At 30.6% G+C, this 17490-nt stretch overlaps 2 protein-coding genes across 2 annotated transcripts; both read left to right on the forward strand.

Moving 5' to 3' along the window:
• The first annotated feature begins 330 nt into the window (after nt 1–330).
• Nucleotides 331–1508, forward strand: LOC132803862 (mavicyanin-like). Its single transcript, XM_060817645.1, has 2 exons — nt 331–639; nt 1019–1508. The coding sequence occupies exons 1-2, from the start codon at nt 471–473 to the stop codon at nt 1381–1383; spliced, it is 534 nt and encodes a 177-aa protein (XP_060673628.1). The 5' UTR covers nt 331–470; the 3' UTR covers nt 1384–1508.
• Nucleotides 1509–4250: 2742 nt separating this feature from the next.
• On the forward strand, nt 4251–6700 carry LOC132803837 (uclacyanin-3-like). Its single transcript, XM_060817500.1, has 2 exons — nt 4251–4524; nt 6098–6700. The coding sequence occupies exons 1-2, from the start codon at nt 4365–4367 to the stop codon at nt 6496–6498; spliced, it is 561 nt and encodes a 186-aa protein (XP_060673483.1). The 5' UTR covers nt 4251–4364; the 3' UTR covers nt 6499–6700.
• Nucleotides 6701–17490: the final 10790 nt, after the last annotated feature.

Raw genomic sequence — 17490 nt, forward strand, 5'->3', positions numbered from 1 at the left:
AATTTCGTTAATTAAAGAAAGCTATGAATAATTTATGTCAAGTACATCATGAAAAAAAAGTTTAAATTTATATTATATAAACTGAAGTTGATGTGCTAACTTTTACCAAATTAAAAACCACTTGTTCAACGGTATAAAATATACGTCGCATGTATAATATCTAATGTATGAATGCCTTTTTCTCGAATCAGGGGAAGGTAAAAACCAGAACAGTCTAATCTCTCTTAATTGATAAATTAAAATTGGGTTGACGGACGAAGAAGGTTGGTTATAGCCTATAGGAGGGTGTTTAAATTTCTGTCCTTAACTAGAGTTTATATAAAAGAGTATTATATACAGAGCTATTTTCAAAGCCCTCTATATGTTGGCCTATATATATCCATAAATGTATACATTGGTGGTGTAAATCAAGGGCTTAAATTGGTAGACTTAATTTTGGCCTCCTTTTGGATTGTAAAATCTTTACAGCAATGGGTATAACAGAAGGTAGTCTCCTTGTGATTCTATTGCTAATTAGTGCTCCATTAATGGTTTATGGAGTAGAGCACGTTGTTGGTGATAGTTCAGGCTGGACTAATGCAAATGTAAATTACGAGACTTGGGCTTCTTCCCGTACATTTGCAGTTGGTGACACTCTTTGTAAGTTCTTTTCTTCTTCTTCTTCTTCATTTTTTTTTTCTTTTTTTTTTTGGGGGGGGAGGTGGGGGAGGCAATTTAATATATTATAATTTTAAAACATAATTCTCTACGACAAACATACAATCCAAATGAAATCGATCGAGAACATATATATGTATGTATATATATATGTATATATTTTCTTTGTTTTATTTGTTTTTGAGCATAAAATAGTAGAGGGTGACTATTATATGAAGAGCTGATCTATACTCTTCCATTAAATTTGTGTAATATTATAGAAACGTTATATTTGCTTTTTTTCTTTTTCACCCATTTTTCTACAAATTATTATCAAAAAAATAATAATTAACCTAAATTTTCCAATATTATCCAAAACCAGTGTTCACCTATGGTAGCAATCACAAAGTGGACATAGTAAATGAAAGTGACTATACCGCTTGCAACACTAGCAAGGCCTTGAGTACATATGATGATGGAAACACCACAATTCCTCTAACAGTAGTGGGCCCAATGTACTTCCTATGCCCCATTGCTAATCACTGTTCTGAGGGCCAGAAGCTTGCTATCAATGTTGTGGCACCAAACACAACAACACCGGTCACGCCATCCCCACCACCGCCACCGTCGACGACGGCAACACCGCCAACATCGAGCAGAGCATCCAAAATTATGTGTAACACCGATAGTAATTTGATGCTTGGTATATGGCTTGTTTTGTTGACCATGTTTGGATTCATGGGCTAGGAAAGAGACAGTGCATCTTTATCCTAATGTTTAACTGGTGTGATTTTATTTTATTATGGACCTTGATTTTTATTGTAAGTATGATATACTAATACTTACACGAATAAAGATTTACTTTTGTTTTAGTGGAAATTACAATTTTTTTTTTTGGGGGGGTACTATTTATTACTCTGTTTGGATAAATAAAACAAAAAAAAAAAAAAATAGCTTGAAGCATATGAAATAAACAGGGATTGAAAAAGTAAGATGTTTGTGATCGATTTTGTTTTTTGTAAGCATTTGAACAGATTTCTGTTTTGTTTTTCAGTACAAAAACTTTGCAACTTAATTTGTTTAACGAAGACAATGTGATTAACATATAATGAAATTAATAATGTTTTCATCATCTTTAATTAATTTTTACACCAGACAATAACTTTTTCATAAAAAACTACAGCTGACTAAATTAATATAATGACTAATTAATTTCTTGGTCCAAGACATTATGGAATGTGACATGTAACAAGGTACCATAAGTCATTGGCCGGCAACAAAATATTAGTTTTTGGCAACAAACTGATTTGTTACCCAAAAAATGTGCTCTGTTTTATAATTATAATAAATTATTACCTAAATCAATTTACTGGAATACAAAATAAACGTGATCATAAGGTTGTACAATGTACAGAACATCAGGGGATCCATTTCCTTTGGAGTCTGCAAAATTTAGATAATCCTCTTTAAAGAATTTGATTTCGTTAATTTAAAAAAAAAAATTGATATTTATTCTTTATCAGTTTTTTTTTTTTTTTGGGATATTTTTGTCATTTTCTAATATTGATTCATCCTCTGCTTTTTGGCTTAATATGGGTTGGCGTTTAATGTGGCAACTCACATGTTTTGCATTTTTCTATTTTTATTTATTTATTTATTTTTTTGGGGTGGGTGTTGAACCAAATGATTGGAAACAGAGAGCTAAATGTTTTAGGCTTTATCTATCTAGATATAATTTTTTTTAGAAAAAATTATGCTACAAAACTTATTTCTTTTAGTATTTTTGCAGGCCTTTGTAACATAAATCCTGACTCTGTTTCTTTTCTTTTTTTTTTTTGGGGGGTGAAAGAATATAAATTTTGACTTTGGAGACAATAAATAGAAGTTTGGCATAAGAATAATATTAATTATTCATATTACTTGTTTTCTTCACAGTAATATAATTAATTTCAAAGGTTTGGTCTCGTATGGCAGGCTGATAAATTAGGTAAGAGTATGACAGGAGGCTTTCCCCCCCCCCCCCCTTCAAATAAAAAACAGAGGATTTTTTTTACCCACAGATAAATAAGCAAATTCAGTTTTGGAAACCAAAAGTCCTTGTCATGGCTTTAATCTTAGTATTAATATTTAACAATAAATGTTGTGATCAAGTACAAATTTCCAAGGAAAACAGTAAAGGAGAAAAAAACTTTTGTGAATATACTAATGCATGCTTTAACAACTCCACCAGTTCTTTATTGCTATATATCACAGTCAACAGATGTGACAATCATTTTAATTTGTAGATATAACTAATACATATTTAATTGATTTTCATTAATATTTGAGGAATTTAATTAGATAATAGGCTGTAGGGTGCATGTACATGGTACCTAATCTCTCCGCATGATGATGTTTCTTGTACATCTTCTTGTTAGGTGGCATATTTTAGTCAAAAAGAAAGGTTCAAACATAGAGATAGGGTGAAGCCGCTATTGATTGATGTTTTCAAATATAAATTCCCTTTAGCGTGTAGCTTTTGTTCATTGGATTGGGTTGGCTGCTAGCTTTAATTGGTCTTAATTTGACCAATTACAACCTCTTGATCTATTTAATGTACAAATATTTTAATTGCCCAAACTGTGAATCATGCATGTTTTAATTAGAACCCCTTTTCATAACAAATATACGAAGTTTTAACCTTGAACTTTTCTAAACCTGTGATCATATCTAATCATACATATCTACGTTTAATTAGATATATAAAGATAATCTAAGTATAAAAATACTGTTTTTTTAAACAATGACTCCTTATTTAAATCCCCATACCTCCAATAAAATAAAATCAAATAAAAACCTTTCACTTCTCGTAATAAAGCCGGAGGACCATATAATTTTCTTTCCTCAGAAATGGTTAATGACAATAGATAGAATTGCAGTTCCAATTAAGTCATTTTGGTTGATTTATGAAAAATAATCAACATGTTTGCTAAAGAAAAATGAGTAGTAAAAGTAGAAGTAAAACCGCCGGCACCTAAAATTCAACACAGGTAGAAATATACAAGTTCTTAATAATTATTAAGGGATGGTATAATTATGTTGTTAAGTGTCATTTTCTTTCAGACATAAACATTCTGCTTTGAGTCCATACATATTCAGAACAAGAAAAGAAATAAAGTATTTTTTTAAGTCATCATTTTCACTGATTGAGCCCGAGAACTTAATACAAAATTGATATAAATATAGCATCTTCTACACAACACTACATAGAATATTTATTTGCTTTTATTTTACTAATTTTTAACTGCAAATTGACTTTTTGCCAAGCCAGTTAATCACAATCTTAAGCGATTATATCTCTAACCCTCAATCCATCCACAAAGGAAAAAAAAGAAGACACAAATGGGTGAATGAATTAGGTATAATGCTAGACAAAGGATGGAGAACCACTAAGTAAACATATAACAAAGGAATTAATATAAAATTAGTTAGAACATTTTATATATTATTAAGTTAAAGATGATAAAGATGTGTGGTGGGTGGCTGACTTTTCATGATTATATATATATATATATATATATATATAAAAGAACATTATTGTATCTCTCTTCTAATTTTTATTTACAAATTTTTTGCCGCCTATATAATATACGTGTTACGTGGTTAACTAGACGCCCTTATCCATCTCTCTCTTTCTCTTTCACTTCTCTTTCTGTCTTTCATAATCAAATTAAGGATTTTAATAAGAAATGGCAGCCATGACAATAGCCTTGGTGATTCTGATGGTGGCGGCTGCTCCGGCAGTCCAAGGAGTGGAGCACATTGTCGGTGGCGATAACCAATGGAGCCAAGGCGTTGATTATGTAGCTTGGGCTGCTTCCCAAACTTTCACCGTCGGCGATACTCTTTGTAAGTAGATATACTTAAACTAGCATAGCTAGAGATACTAATCCGTCGTCTAAATTAATCCAAAATCAAAATTAAACTGCTGCTCTAAATAATGTGCTAAGGTTATGAACTAATTATCTCTTAATATTGGCATAAAATCATTATACATGAGTAATATATATGGATATTTTTTGTGCAAGTTTATAGATATTTAAAACGTAACAGATGTAAGGTTAATTGTATTTTTGTATCCTGTAATTTGGTCAAATTATATATTAAACATTTTAATCTGAAACATCTTATATTCGGCTTTCAATTTACAATTTATTTCATATTAATTTAATTTTCAAATTGATTTCAAAATGACTAATAAAAAATTTAAAAATTAATAAAATTAATTAGTTTTCTCATTAATCATTAATTAATTAGTTTTTTTTTTCTCAACTTGTTGTAAATTGAGAAAACTGATTAATTTTTTCAAATTTTAAAAGTATGTGCTAGTTAATTTAGGAATTTAACTAATGTAAAACAAATTAAAAATTAAGAGTCCAATATAAAACGTTTTTAAATTCAAAAGCCCAATATACAATCTAAGTCAAAATATAATATTCTAAAATATAATTAATCCATAAATATATAGTCACACTTTGGAATTTGTTTTCAGTTTTCAAAAAGATTGAAAAATAAAAATGTTTAAAGAGAAACTCAACTCTTTCTTTCATTTCATTAAAACTTGAATTGTACATTAATAGAACAGAATTTCATATACCACGGACATTATTGCTTAAAGGTACTTTCAAGTTTATTAACATAGGATTAGAAATATAAAAGTGGGTCAACTTTTAGAGTTATTACAAATAAAAACATACTGTATAACAAAAAAGAAAATCTTTATTTTTTATTTCTTTTATAGAAAAATTAAATTTACTGTGTTTTAAACTGAATGTTAATCAAGATATATAAATACGAAAAACACAATTTAGGCTATATACAAATACATGTCCTCTAGTTCACGTAGTTTGTCGTCGTCTCAACACGTTTTTTATTCTTGCGGTCCAACTTAACACTATAGAATATGACAAAATGGATATTAAAGAATATTGTACCATACATGTCTAATTATATGAGCCTCTTTCTTTTAGTTGCACTGTCATCTACCTAACCTTTCAATTTTATATTAAATAAAATTAAAGATAATCTAACTTACTCCATGAAAACATGACAGGTTGTCTTCTCCAATATTGATTGTCAACAGCATATAGGAAAATTAGCACAAACAGATGAAATTTTCTTTCTTACCTATTTTCGACTCCATCATCAATTATTGTTTCCAAATTCAGAAATTAATGAATTTTATTTTCAATTCATGGCCAAACTAATAACATTTAATTAACTTCAATAATTTTTAATGCAGTTTCCAAGCACTTCATTTATTTACTCTTCCAAGAGATTGAAATGAAGATGTTACATAGTATATATATATATATATATATTATATTAGGTTTAACTTTCTTTATTATCTATTAAATTGCTTCGACAATTAAAATATGTAATATAAGAAGTAACCAAAATGAGCTCTATGTTTCAAAAACAGTGTTTGTCTATGGTACTACACACAAGGTGGACGAAGTGAACGAGGCTGATTATAAAAACTGCAAGTTCGGCAATGCAATTGACAGCCATGACGATGGAAATACTTCAATATCTCTTACAAAAGTTGGTTCATATTACTTTGTATGCCCAATCTCTGATCACTGTACCGGGGGCATGAAGCTTTCGGTCAATGTTGTGGCAGCAACCCCAGGCCCAACTGGAAGCCCACCATCACCATCGGGCTCCACCTCCCCAACTTCCCCGAACACTCCCCCCACCACCCCCTCCGAGACAGTGCCACCACCGCCGTCACCGGCTGAGGCGGCAAGTATTGTTTGTAACATGAAGATGCTTGGGGTGACAGTTGTGTTGGCAGCCTTGTTGGTTGCATTCATGGGCTAGGGGAGAGGCAGTGCTATTGGATTTAGACATATATGTTTGTGTTGTTGATTTTGTGTGATTTTCTATTATCATCGTATGATGTAGATTTTATTTTGATTTTATATTAATATTGTTTATGGATGAATAATCGTTTCTTATACAAATTCATATCCATTATATTCATAAAAGGATTTGGATAGATTTATTTATTTGTCTTTCTGAATTTACTGATTGAAGGTTTAATAACTAGTATTTTTTTTGACCTTTTGGATTTTTTTTTTTTTTTTTTTTTTGTTCCGGGGGGGGGGGGGGGGGGGGGGGGGGGGTGGTGTGGGTTGTGATGAGTTGATTAATAGAAACAAAGCATTTTTTAGTCTATAACTTAAGTTGATTTGTTAACATTTGAATCAACAATTGATTTTAGGGATCGGCAAAAATCTGACTAAAATAAAATAAAATAAAGAAGCAATACTTTGAAATCTGAAAAAGATTATAATCCAAAAAACTGTGAGAATTATATTTGCTTGATTGCTTCCTTTTTGATTCCTTGATAATTAATAAGAAATCTTAATGACACTTTCAATAAAAAATAATTAAAAAAGAAAAAAAGAAATATGAATGACCAACAATAAGATATATAAAAGTCATATTCCAACAAATGAAAAGAAATTTGTTACCCCGAGCTCCAAACATAAGTACTAAAAATGTAAAACTTAAACCTATTATTTAATGTAAAAATAAAAGATGGTTCTTCAATTAATAGAGAACTGATATATATATATAGGATATAATAAAGACTCTAGAAGAAGCTTATAGTATGAAGTCTCATATTGGTTGGAAAAGAGAATGAGGGTTATCCAATAGGGGCCTATCGAAATACTCATCATATGCATATTAAACTTGAACGAGGTCTTTCCATGAGGAAACGTAAAACCGTACGGACTGGGCCCAAAGCGGACAATGTCATGATTGGGCCTGGAAGCCCGTGCCAGTGGGACTGGTAGGTAGGGGTTGGAAGAGCATTCCCCCTAACCATTGTGAGGCCTTTCCATGAGGGAATGTAAAACCGTGCGGATTGGATCCAAAGCAGACAATATCTCATACGGGTGGTCTGGGCTGTTACAAATGGTATCAAAGTCATTACCCTGATTGATGTGGTAGCGAGGACGCTGGATCCCAATGAGCAAGGATTGTAAAGTCCCATATCGGTTGGAAAGGGGAATGAAGCATGCCATATAAGTGGATGTGAATAACTTTTCCGTATGACGCGTTTTGACAAAACCTTGAGGGTTGGGTTGTAAGAGGATTCTCTAGGCCCAAAGAGAACAATATCGGACGCAAGTGGTCTGAACTGTTATATATAGTAAGAATATTTTCTGTGGCAAGACATATTATTCATATTGGTTATCAAATAAGAAAAATAAATTATCAATTGAAACTTCAACAGATCTCATGCAAATCTCATAGATTATTAATTCCCTTTTTAGGTTTTACTAAAACAAAAAATGAACATTTTTTAAATGATATAATATTATTTAGATGATATAGTTTACAATATAGATTATCTTTATCATAAGATCCTTATAAATATTATCTTGTCGATAATATATATTTTCAAAAAAATTAAAACAATAAATGTAAATTGTTTTTAAAAAAAAATGCAAAAAAAATATAACTAATATGTTGATATCTTGGCTTAGCTGATATATCTCTCACAACACATGATCATACATGTCACTTTGTCTAGATTTGGAATTATCTAATGATCAAAAAAAGGATTAATTACACTGCGCATCATCGATATTTCTCTTAATTACAACCAGGTACCTTCAATATTTCCATAATTACATTCCATACTCTCGAGGTTTCCCTTAATTACAACCTGATACCTTTATATTTCTATAATTACATTGCATACCCTCGAGATTTTTTTTTTAATTACAACCGGATACATTCATGTTTTCATAATTACATTCGTCTCCCTTCTAACAAAACTTCATCTATAAAAATGTACTCTCTCTCTTATGTGACAATTAAAATCTTATAAATTGTCCCTTGTATATATTAATTAAACGTGAATTTTGATTAATTTAAAAAATAAATTTTTTTTAATTTGAAAAAGTTGAAGCCCAACAAATAGTAAGTACAAGAATAACTATCAATTTTGAATGGCACCCTCTGGAATATTTAAAACATAATTTTTATGTTTTCTAATTTTTTTTTTTAAAATTTGTTTTCAAAATTTGATTTTGAAAATGAATGGCCAAACTTGTGATATGTGCCTTGGGGGGATTGGTGGACTTCATGTTTTTAATAGCTACAACAGGGGTTACCCTTGTGATATTATATATTTTTATAAATTATGCACTTCCTGCTGATTCTAATTTGTAGCTGTTTTCTTTTTCTTAATTTTCTTTTTTTCTTGGTAGAACTGGTTATATATTATATTAAATGTCGTAAAGTGCAAGAAATATTTTTAAAATTTTATAGTCATGGATAGCTTACTTAACTTTTAACGGTTACATACAGAAAATAAAATTTTTATATATGTATAATTAAGGATCTTAGTTCTAAAATCCCACATCTATTTATTGCAAAATACATGCCAGGCTTATCTTTTCATATTTGGTTAACTTCCTAAAATTTTTCCATGAACAACTTCAAAGGATGACCCAAATTTGGCCAAATAGGAATGGCCAAACTTGTTTGTCCATTCATTTTCAAAAACAAGTTTTGAAAACAAATTTTAAAAAAAAATTAGAAAACATAAAAATTATGTTTTAAACATTCCAGAGGGTGCCGTTAAAAATTAGTAGTTATTCTTGTACTTACTATATGTTGGGCTTTAACCTTTTCAAATTAAAAAACTTTATTTTAATTAATATATACAATGGACAATTAATAAAATTTTAACTGCTACATAAGAGAGAGAATACATTTTTATGGATGAAGTTTTGTTAGAAGGAAGACAAATGTAATTATGGAAACATGAAGGTATCTGGTTGTAATTAAGGGAAACTTCGAGGATGTGTAATATAATTATGGAAACATTGAAGGTATCCGGTTGTGATTAAGGGAAACTTTAAGGGTGCACAGTGTAATTAATTCCTTAAAACAAAAATTGTAAAAGGTAAAACAAGGTACACAAGAAACAAAGATGCCTTTAAAAGTGTTAATTTTAAAAAAAATAAAAATAAAGATGAGGCAATGACGGTTTAGTTATACATCGATTTATTTGCTATCAAAATCATGCAGAACTATTCCAAACATAAATTAGAAGGGTGACTGGTGATTCTTATACTGTGTTTAGTATGTGGTCCAACCTATTATCTCCTAAAATCCAAGCTCATTAGGATTTCAACCCTAGAAACCCTAGAAACCCTAGAAAGAGCATTATAAATAGATACTTAATTTCTCATTCTTGTATCACACAACATACAGTATAGGTTTTTGAAAGAGGCTAAGAGAAGTTTTTTTTTTTTTTTTTGGTGTAAATTTTATAGTTATAATACATCTTTTTCTTCTCAATTTTCGTGCTTTTGTCTCTCTTTATTTTTCTATATTAGTTTTGTGTGTTTTTTTTTGTGATCAAAGGATCACAACAAGTGGTATCAGAGCCAAGATCCAGATATAGGGTTCGCTGTCAAACGATCAAACAAAGTATTTGAGCATACCAGAAGGTAGATCTCGTCAAGACTAAGAGAACGAGCCCAACCAAACCTCCATCAACCTTCGCACGTGCCGGTCAAATTTTCTGTGCAGGTTTTCACATGCCAGTCAACCAACACGCTCCCTAGCCAAGCCGAGCCGAGCCGTAAACCGAGCCAAGAGATGAGCTGAGCCTCCAGCCAAGCCAAGCCGAGAGATAAGCCGCTGAGCCGAGTTCGGAGCCGAGCTGTGCCACGTCACCCAGCTACGTCATCAGCCAACGCTCTACTACGTCATCAGGTCTGCCATGTTAGCACCAGTCCAAGGCTTTTGTGAAATTGCAAAAACACTCCTATATTTTTTGTATTTGCAGGTTTTCACATGCCGGTCAACCAACACGCTCCCTAGCCAAGCCGAGCCTAGCCGCAAACCGAGCCAAGAGATGAGCTGAGCCTCCAGCCAAGCCAAGCCGAGAGATAAGCCGCTGAGCCGAGTTCGGAGCCGAGCTGTGCCACGTCACCCAACCAATATTTTTTGTATTTGCAGGTTTTTCTAGAAGTTTTGATATTTACAGATTGGCCCAGAATTTTTGAAAATTGCACTTTGACCCTAAAATTTTGAAGATTCAGATTTTGGCTCGAGAAGAGTCAAACCTAATGTTTATTACCGTTCCAGATGCATTGGTGGACTCCATTTTGCCAAATTCAGCTCCGATATTTTGTAGGACAAGATGTCAATGGACAAGTCATATTCGGGAGCGATGATCAAGCTTACTGCCACCAACTATGCACTTTGGAGACTTCGGATGGAAGATCTTCCAAATTGTAAGGACTTGTTTAACCCCTTTGATGCCAAAGGAAAGAAACTCGATCCCACCAAAGAAGTAGAATGGAAGAAGATGAACAGGAAAACAATCAGTCAAATCCGCCAATGGATCGACTACAATGTCTTCCATCATGTTGCATAAGAGACAAACGCATACACCCTCTGGAAAAAGCTAGAGGACATGTACCAAGCCAAGACTGATCGGACTAAAGCCTTGTTTGTCAGGACCCGTCCAAAATTCCTCACCGGAACCATAGACAAGCTCTGATCCCAGGGAAACCCTACCGGACCTTCCAAAGAAAAATTCGGCAGAACCTCCCCTAAAGATTGGACTTACCATAAAATTCCCTGCACATAAAACACACTCCAATAACACCACTTTATTCCTCCCACCTTACTACAATTTGTATCCACAAATTTACAGCACTCCAAAATAATAACAGGAAACCAATAAGTAATTAAACAAATATCTGTCCAATCCGTATACAGAGCGTTATACAAATAAATATGACTTTAATACAATGACAGATAAAGAAGCAATACAAGATGGAGAGAAAAAAGGGAGGAAATGCTTCTTGTACTTTACGCAATGAACTGAGACGTCGGGCTCGCCCCGAACGATCAACGTCTCCTAACCTGGGCCTAGGGGAACGGAATTTAAAAATATGAGATACTAATTATCTCAGTGAGTAACCCAATCTACTATACAATAATAATAATACTAATAAAATGGTAAATAACTTAGTTAATTGATTAATAAGAAATAAGTAAATAAATAATGGGTAGTTAAAAATAATATTTTCCCTCAAACCCCTCACGATTCACTCAGTTGTAAAAGTTTCCTTTTTAAAACGTTTTATAAAACCCACTATTCATATGCCCCGAAAACCAAGGAAAACAATTAGTCAATAGTTTTCTAATAAATTACGATAATTCAAGAATCCAAATTTATAATGAAATAAATTGAAATAAAAATAACTTATAACAATTACTAAATAATTAATGCATATCATAACAATTAATATCGAAATATTAATAAAACTCACATTAAAACAATTCATGAAATAATTAAATAATTAAAATAAATCAATTTATTGAATAATTAAGCAACGAAAAAAATAAATCAAATTAAAACCTCCATTTGAAATAAATAATAAAAACAACATTAAATATATTCTTAATTTAAATACAATTTCAAAATATTTATTTTGAAAATTATGTTTCGAAAACCACTTGATGCACCCACTGTATACAAGTGGCGCCAACGGTTTTCAGCGTCCTGAGCACCGCTAGACAGGAGTCACCCTGGATATGAAAATAGGAAGAACAAAATAAGATTAAGATATTCTTAAAAGCAAAGGAAAAGCAAAAGCAGATTTTAGGCATCACTAAGCTATGGATTGTAAGAATGTACTTACTGAGCCATTTCATCAAGCTGGCAAACCTCAATTTTTTTCCCACTAGGCTTATCAACACCATTAGGCACATCATCACCCAAATTCTTCTGAGCCAAACTGACATTAGTAGTCACCCTAAATATGGAAATATGATGAACAAAATAAGGTTAGCATGTTCTTAAGAGCAAAGGAAAAGCAAAGCACAGTTTAGGCATTACTAAGTTATGGATTGTAAAAATGCACTTACCAAGCAAATTTTGAGGTCTTCCTAGGCTTCCGACGGCCATAACTGTGTCCAACTCCACGTCTTCCTTGCTGACCAGTTTCCTTCTTGGCCTCCCTGACTGCTCAAAAACACACAAATTAACAAGAAGAATATATCAAGAGCAGAAAAAATTGCATTCATTTGGAAAATAAGATTTCCCAGGAATGCAAATGAATCATTACAGGAGTACTAACACGTTGACAATCCTCCAGTTGTTGGTTGACTTAACAGCTGATTTTTCTTTTGTTTTTGTAATTTTCTTCCATTTTTTTAATTATTTCGTTTCAACTCACATTGTTTTATCTTTTATTATGATTTTTGGCCTGACAGCATTATCATTTGCTGGTGGGCAAACATCTTAATGATTGGTGATGGTGTTTCTCCAAAAGAAGGAAAAAAGAAAAAAGTTCTACATTTATATAAAACAATTCTGATAATTAATACGTAATTGCGTTGCAGGCCTTCTATTATATTGTCAGTACATGGACATATTTTTGCCCGGTGATCATTTTTTATAAAAGAAAAAACCGAAACAAATTTAGGATTAAAAAAGAAAAGAAAAAAACTTTAGATAGTTCAACGCCTATTTCAAAAATTTTTTTTTCTTGGTAATGTTTCAAGAAATTATTTGTGTACAAAATTTCCCTTGTCTAAAATTTAGGCGCAGGAACAGATATAACCATGTTTTTATATGGATTAAGCTTAACTAATTTTTTTTAATGCATAATTAAGCTGCGAGCAGCAATTTTTGTGGTTGGTGAACATTGGGTGTACCGTGACCAAATTCAGATAATATAATTAACCATTCAAACAACATAAAATATATGGTTACCAAATCTTTCACAAATGCCAGGTACAACAAACATTACTGAAAATCTAGCGAATTAGATTCAACCAGGCACTCCATCAAATTTTAGGCCAATTGATATAGATTCATATATTTGGCCTTGCTTAATTTATATCCTACACTCAAACTACATATTATATACATATAATTAACCAAGTATACTTCTTTCAAATGAAGTACCAAATACTGCAGAGGAGTAGACGACTTATATGTAAATATATATATATATATATCCTAATACCATTATATTTAAATGGTGGACCTAATGATTTACTATTTAAAATTTTATTTATATTTTAATTTGTTAGAGTTGATAATCCGAATTTTAATTGGTCCGATTCAAAAAGTTCAGTGCGATTCATTTCATAAAATTTATTTTGTGATATTTTTTTGGAGCTCTGTAGTGAAACGAAAGTTGAGAACCGATAAACCCGAAACCATAGAAATGATCGGGGAATCCAAAAACATTGTTGGGTGCAAAATTCACAAGCAACTCTTTTTAGGCTACTCGTCGCCTGAACTCTTGTATGGTAGTGATCCTCAATTATTAATTTATTTCCTTCTTTAGTTTGAGGTATAACTAATGGTTTCAATCAAACACGCTCAAAATAATTGAATTTCAGGATTACTCATAAAAAAATGGATATTTGTCACTCTAATCATCAATTAAGAAGGCTTGGTTAGACTGCATTATATGAACTCGGTTTTTGTTTTCTCCTTTTGCTCCTCAGATGAGGAAGTGGGAAATTAATGTATTTAATAGGCAAATTTATGTCCCAATTGTATTAATTTGTTCATGATAAATCTTAGAATTAATTCATACTAAGACATCATTTCTCGCAAAATGATCTTGAATTGAATTCTTTTGCTTGTAATTAATATAAATCAATAAATAATAATCAGCCATGAAACTGAATTTTTTAACACTTTAATATGCTTATAAATACTATATTTCAGTATTTGTTTGAATTATGATAAAAAAAAAAAAATTATTTGTTTGAATCGTTTCACTCCATGTGAACCGAAATTCCTTCCCGTGAAGCTTCTCTTAAATTATTTAATTATATTTTTTATTCAAATAATTTTTAATTTTTTTTATTGAAATATAAAGGATTCCAACTTAGAATTAGAAAATAATGAATTTATATGTTTAATATAGTATGTTTAAGCATATTATTGATATTTTCTTAATGCCGTCGCAGGCTTGTCAAAATTTTCACATTAGAAAAACACCTTGTTTCTCAAATAAAAAATAAAAATAAAATAAAAAAATAAAAACCGGACCATAATATGATGGTATAAAAGCAGGTTCATGCATAAGTCAATGGACCTATGACCCGTTTCAATCACCATAATTTCCTCTCTTTTTTTGTCCTTTCCTCTTTTTTTTTTTTTTTTTCCAAACATCAACGGCATGTTTTCGTATTGTATTATTTTTTTTTCCAATCAAATTATTTCATTAAATTCTAAAATTTTATTTTATTAAGGGGGATGTATTCAATTTAGAATTTGAAGGATTTTTAAAAGTCTTTTAAAGTTTTGAGGTATTCGATTTAGATTTTAAAGGAGTGCATACAAATCTAATGATATTCAATTCAGATTTTGATGGATTTTATAAAAGTTCATTAAAATCTAGATGTATTCAATTAGGACTTTATAGAATTCTTTTAAAATCTGATGGTATTCAAAAAGTCATTGATTTTAAAAGACTTTAAAAAATGATGGATTTTAATGGATTTGAAAGGATTTTAACAGGGAAATTATGAAGAAAATTGTCAATATGAAATCCACCTTTAAATCCAAAGATTTCATTGGATTCTTATAAAATCTTTATGGAGTCTGTAGAATTCCATAACAATCCATCAAATCCTTTAAAGTCTATAATTCATTTTAAATCCATCAAACTCTAAATTGAATACATCCCTCTTACTATATCATATAATGGACTTAAGTTAAAAAGCATACACATCTATTGCAAACACATTGATATGGAAATGAGTGAAATTAAATTAGATTATGATGAATCTTAGCCCTTCGATTCATTAATAGCCAAATGTAACCAAATCTTTAAAAACTTAAATGCTTTCAAATGTTATGGACTAATTCTCATGAATAGATGAAGATTTCACAACATAACTAAATATCATAACCCGCATCTAAATACAAAAGATTTGACAAACAAGTATATATACTTTAAATTCTCTTATCCATCATCATGTTTACGTATTGTGTTTATATTTCAAAATCATGAAGCTTGCCTTTTTATTTTTTTTAAGTAATTATAAAATATATAATGCTATGCAAGCTAGTTGAATCATAAGGACCAATTTGTAAAACTCTCCATGTGTTAAGTGGTGATCCTTATAAGTCATTATAGTTTGTTTAATCTTATTTTGGTCCTCAATGTATGTAGTTTGATAATTAGGCTTTGAACATTAAAAAAATATAGATGTGTGTGTTTAGGTGCAGAAGAAAGAAAAGAAAAAAGCATACGCTTAAAAGTTTAAGATAAATGTTCAATGTCTGGTGAGAGGAAGCTCTGGCAGCCTCCAAGAACAGCCCAAGTTGTGTGCATCCGGCCTGCCCTTTCTCCTTTTTCTTCTGAACCTAGGTCATTTTGGAGTTTATTTATTTATTTGAAACTGATTTTTTTTTCGTATGATAAATTGGGGTATCCTAGAATTGATATTTTTTATTCATTGCACTTTTCCCTTGGTTTAGACCTTTATTCGGCCCTACAATCAGTACAAACTTGGCTTCTTTAGACAATGGGGAGCACTCTAAGAAAGGGAATGACCTGATAAATATTACAAAGAATTAAAGGACCAAAAGTATCATTCTGTTTTTAAATTATACATTTATAACTAATCAATCAGTATTCCAATGACTTAAAAGGACCAAAAGGTCATTGAAACAGGCCATAGGTCCAATGATTTGATTTTGATGTATAAACCTTCTTTGATACCGTTATGTTCTTGTCCAGATTTTTTTTTTTTTTTTTTTTTTTGGGTGGAGAAACAATATTTTTTCCTTATGTGAAGATTTTGGAAGCACGTGACAATATTGAAAAAATAATAATAATAATAAAGCTTAAACACACCATATTAAACATTAATCATAGATTTCAAAATTTGGGCATTTAGTTTCTTTTGAATCCAATAATTATCTTTTCAAAAATTAAGGAATTTATAGACCAATAGTAATTTAAATACTTATTATTGTAAAATTTATTAAAAAATTTTAAAATAAAAAATAATAGAATGAAATATTTAATAAAAATTATCATATAAATTAGTAATTATTGTTGGTCTGTGTGGAAAAACTAAAACTTCAAGTAAATTTTTTTTCTTCTTCTTTTAAGGATACAAAATTGAGCATTGTTTTTTTACGGAAAATATAAATTTGAATTATCTTACATAATTTATCCAGAAGTAGATATTTTAATAGAAAAGATTTCAAAATTATTTAGTAACTATTCAAATTTAATCATAAATTTATGCTTTAAAAATTATAATTTAGCATGACTATAAGACAACTGAACCATTTCACATGCCAAATTAATATACATATTTTAAAATAACCAAAGTAAAAAAGTTGACCATTCAAAAAGTGCATTAACCAACACCTCAAGCCTAGGAGAGCTCGTTGGGCACACTGTATTAGGCTGTATAAAAACTTTGTATTCTATTAGCTAATCCTAATTATATGTTCTTAATCATATCTTCTCGTACAATACAATATTACATAGGAATCTCACATACTAAGAAAAATATTTAGTTCGTTTTTCATTATATCTGTACCTACTAGTTTTTTTATTTTTTTGGGGGGAAGAAACCTACTAAAAGTTAAAAACCTATTATTTAATGTAAAAGAAAGTCCATCATGAGAAGACCTGCTCCACGATACCATCAATAACCATCTTTCGCCCTTTCTGTATAACACTAGTTTTCTTTTATTATTTATTTTTCCTGAATCACCATCTCAGTCTCCTTGGAGAGAAAGTCAAAACATTTTGTGTACCAAGCTTGATT

Source organism: Ziziphus jujuba, chromosome 5 (genome assembly GCF_031755915.1).
Source record: "Ziziphus jujuba cultivar Dongzao chromosome 5, ASM3175591v1".
Classification (NCBI taxonomy): Eukaryota; Viridiplantae; Streptophyta; class Magnoliopsida; order Rosales; family Rhamnaceae; genus Ziziphus; species Ziziphus jujuba.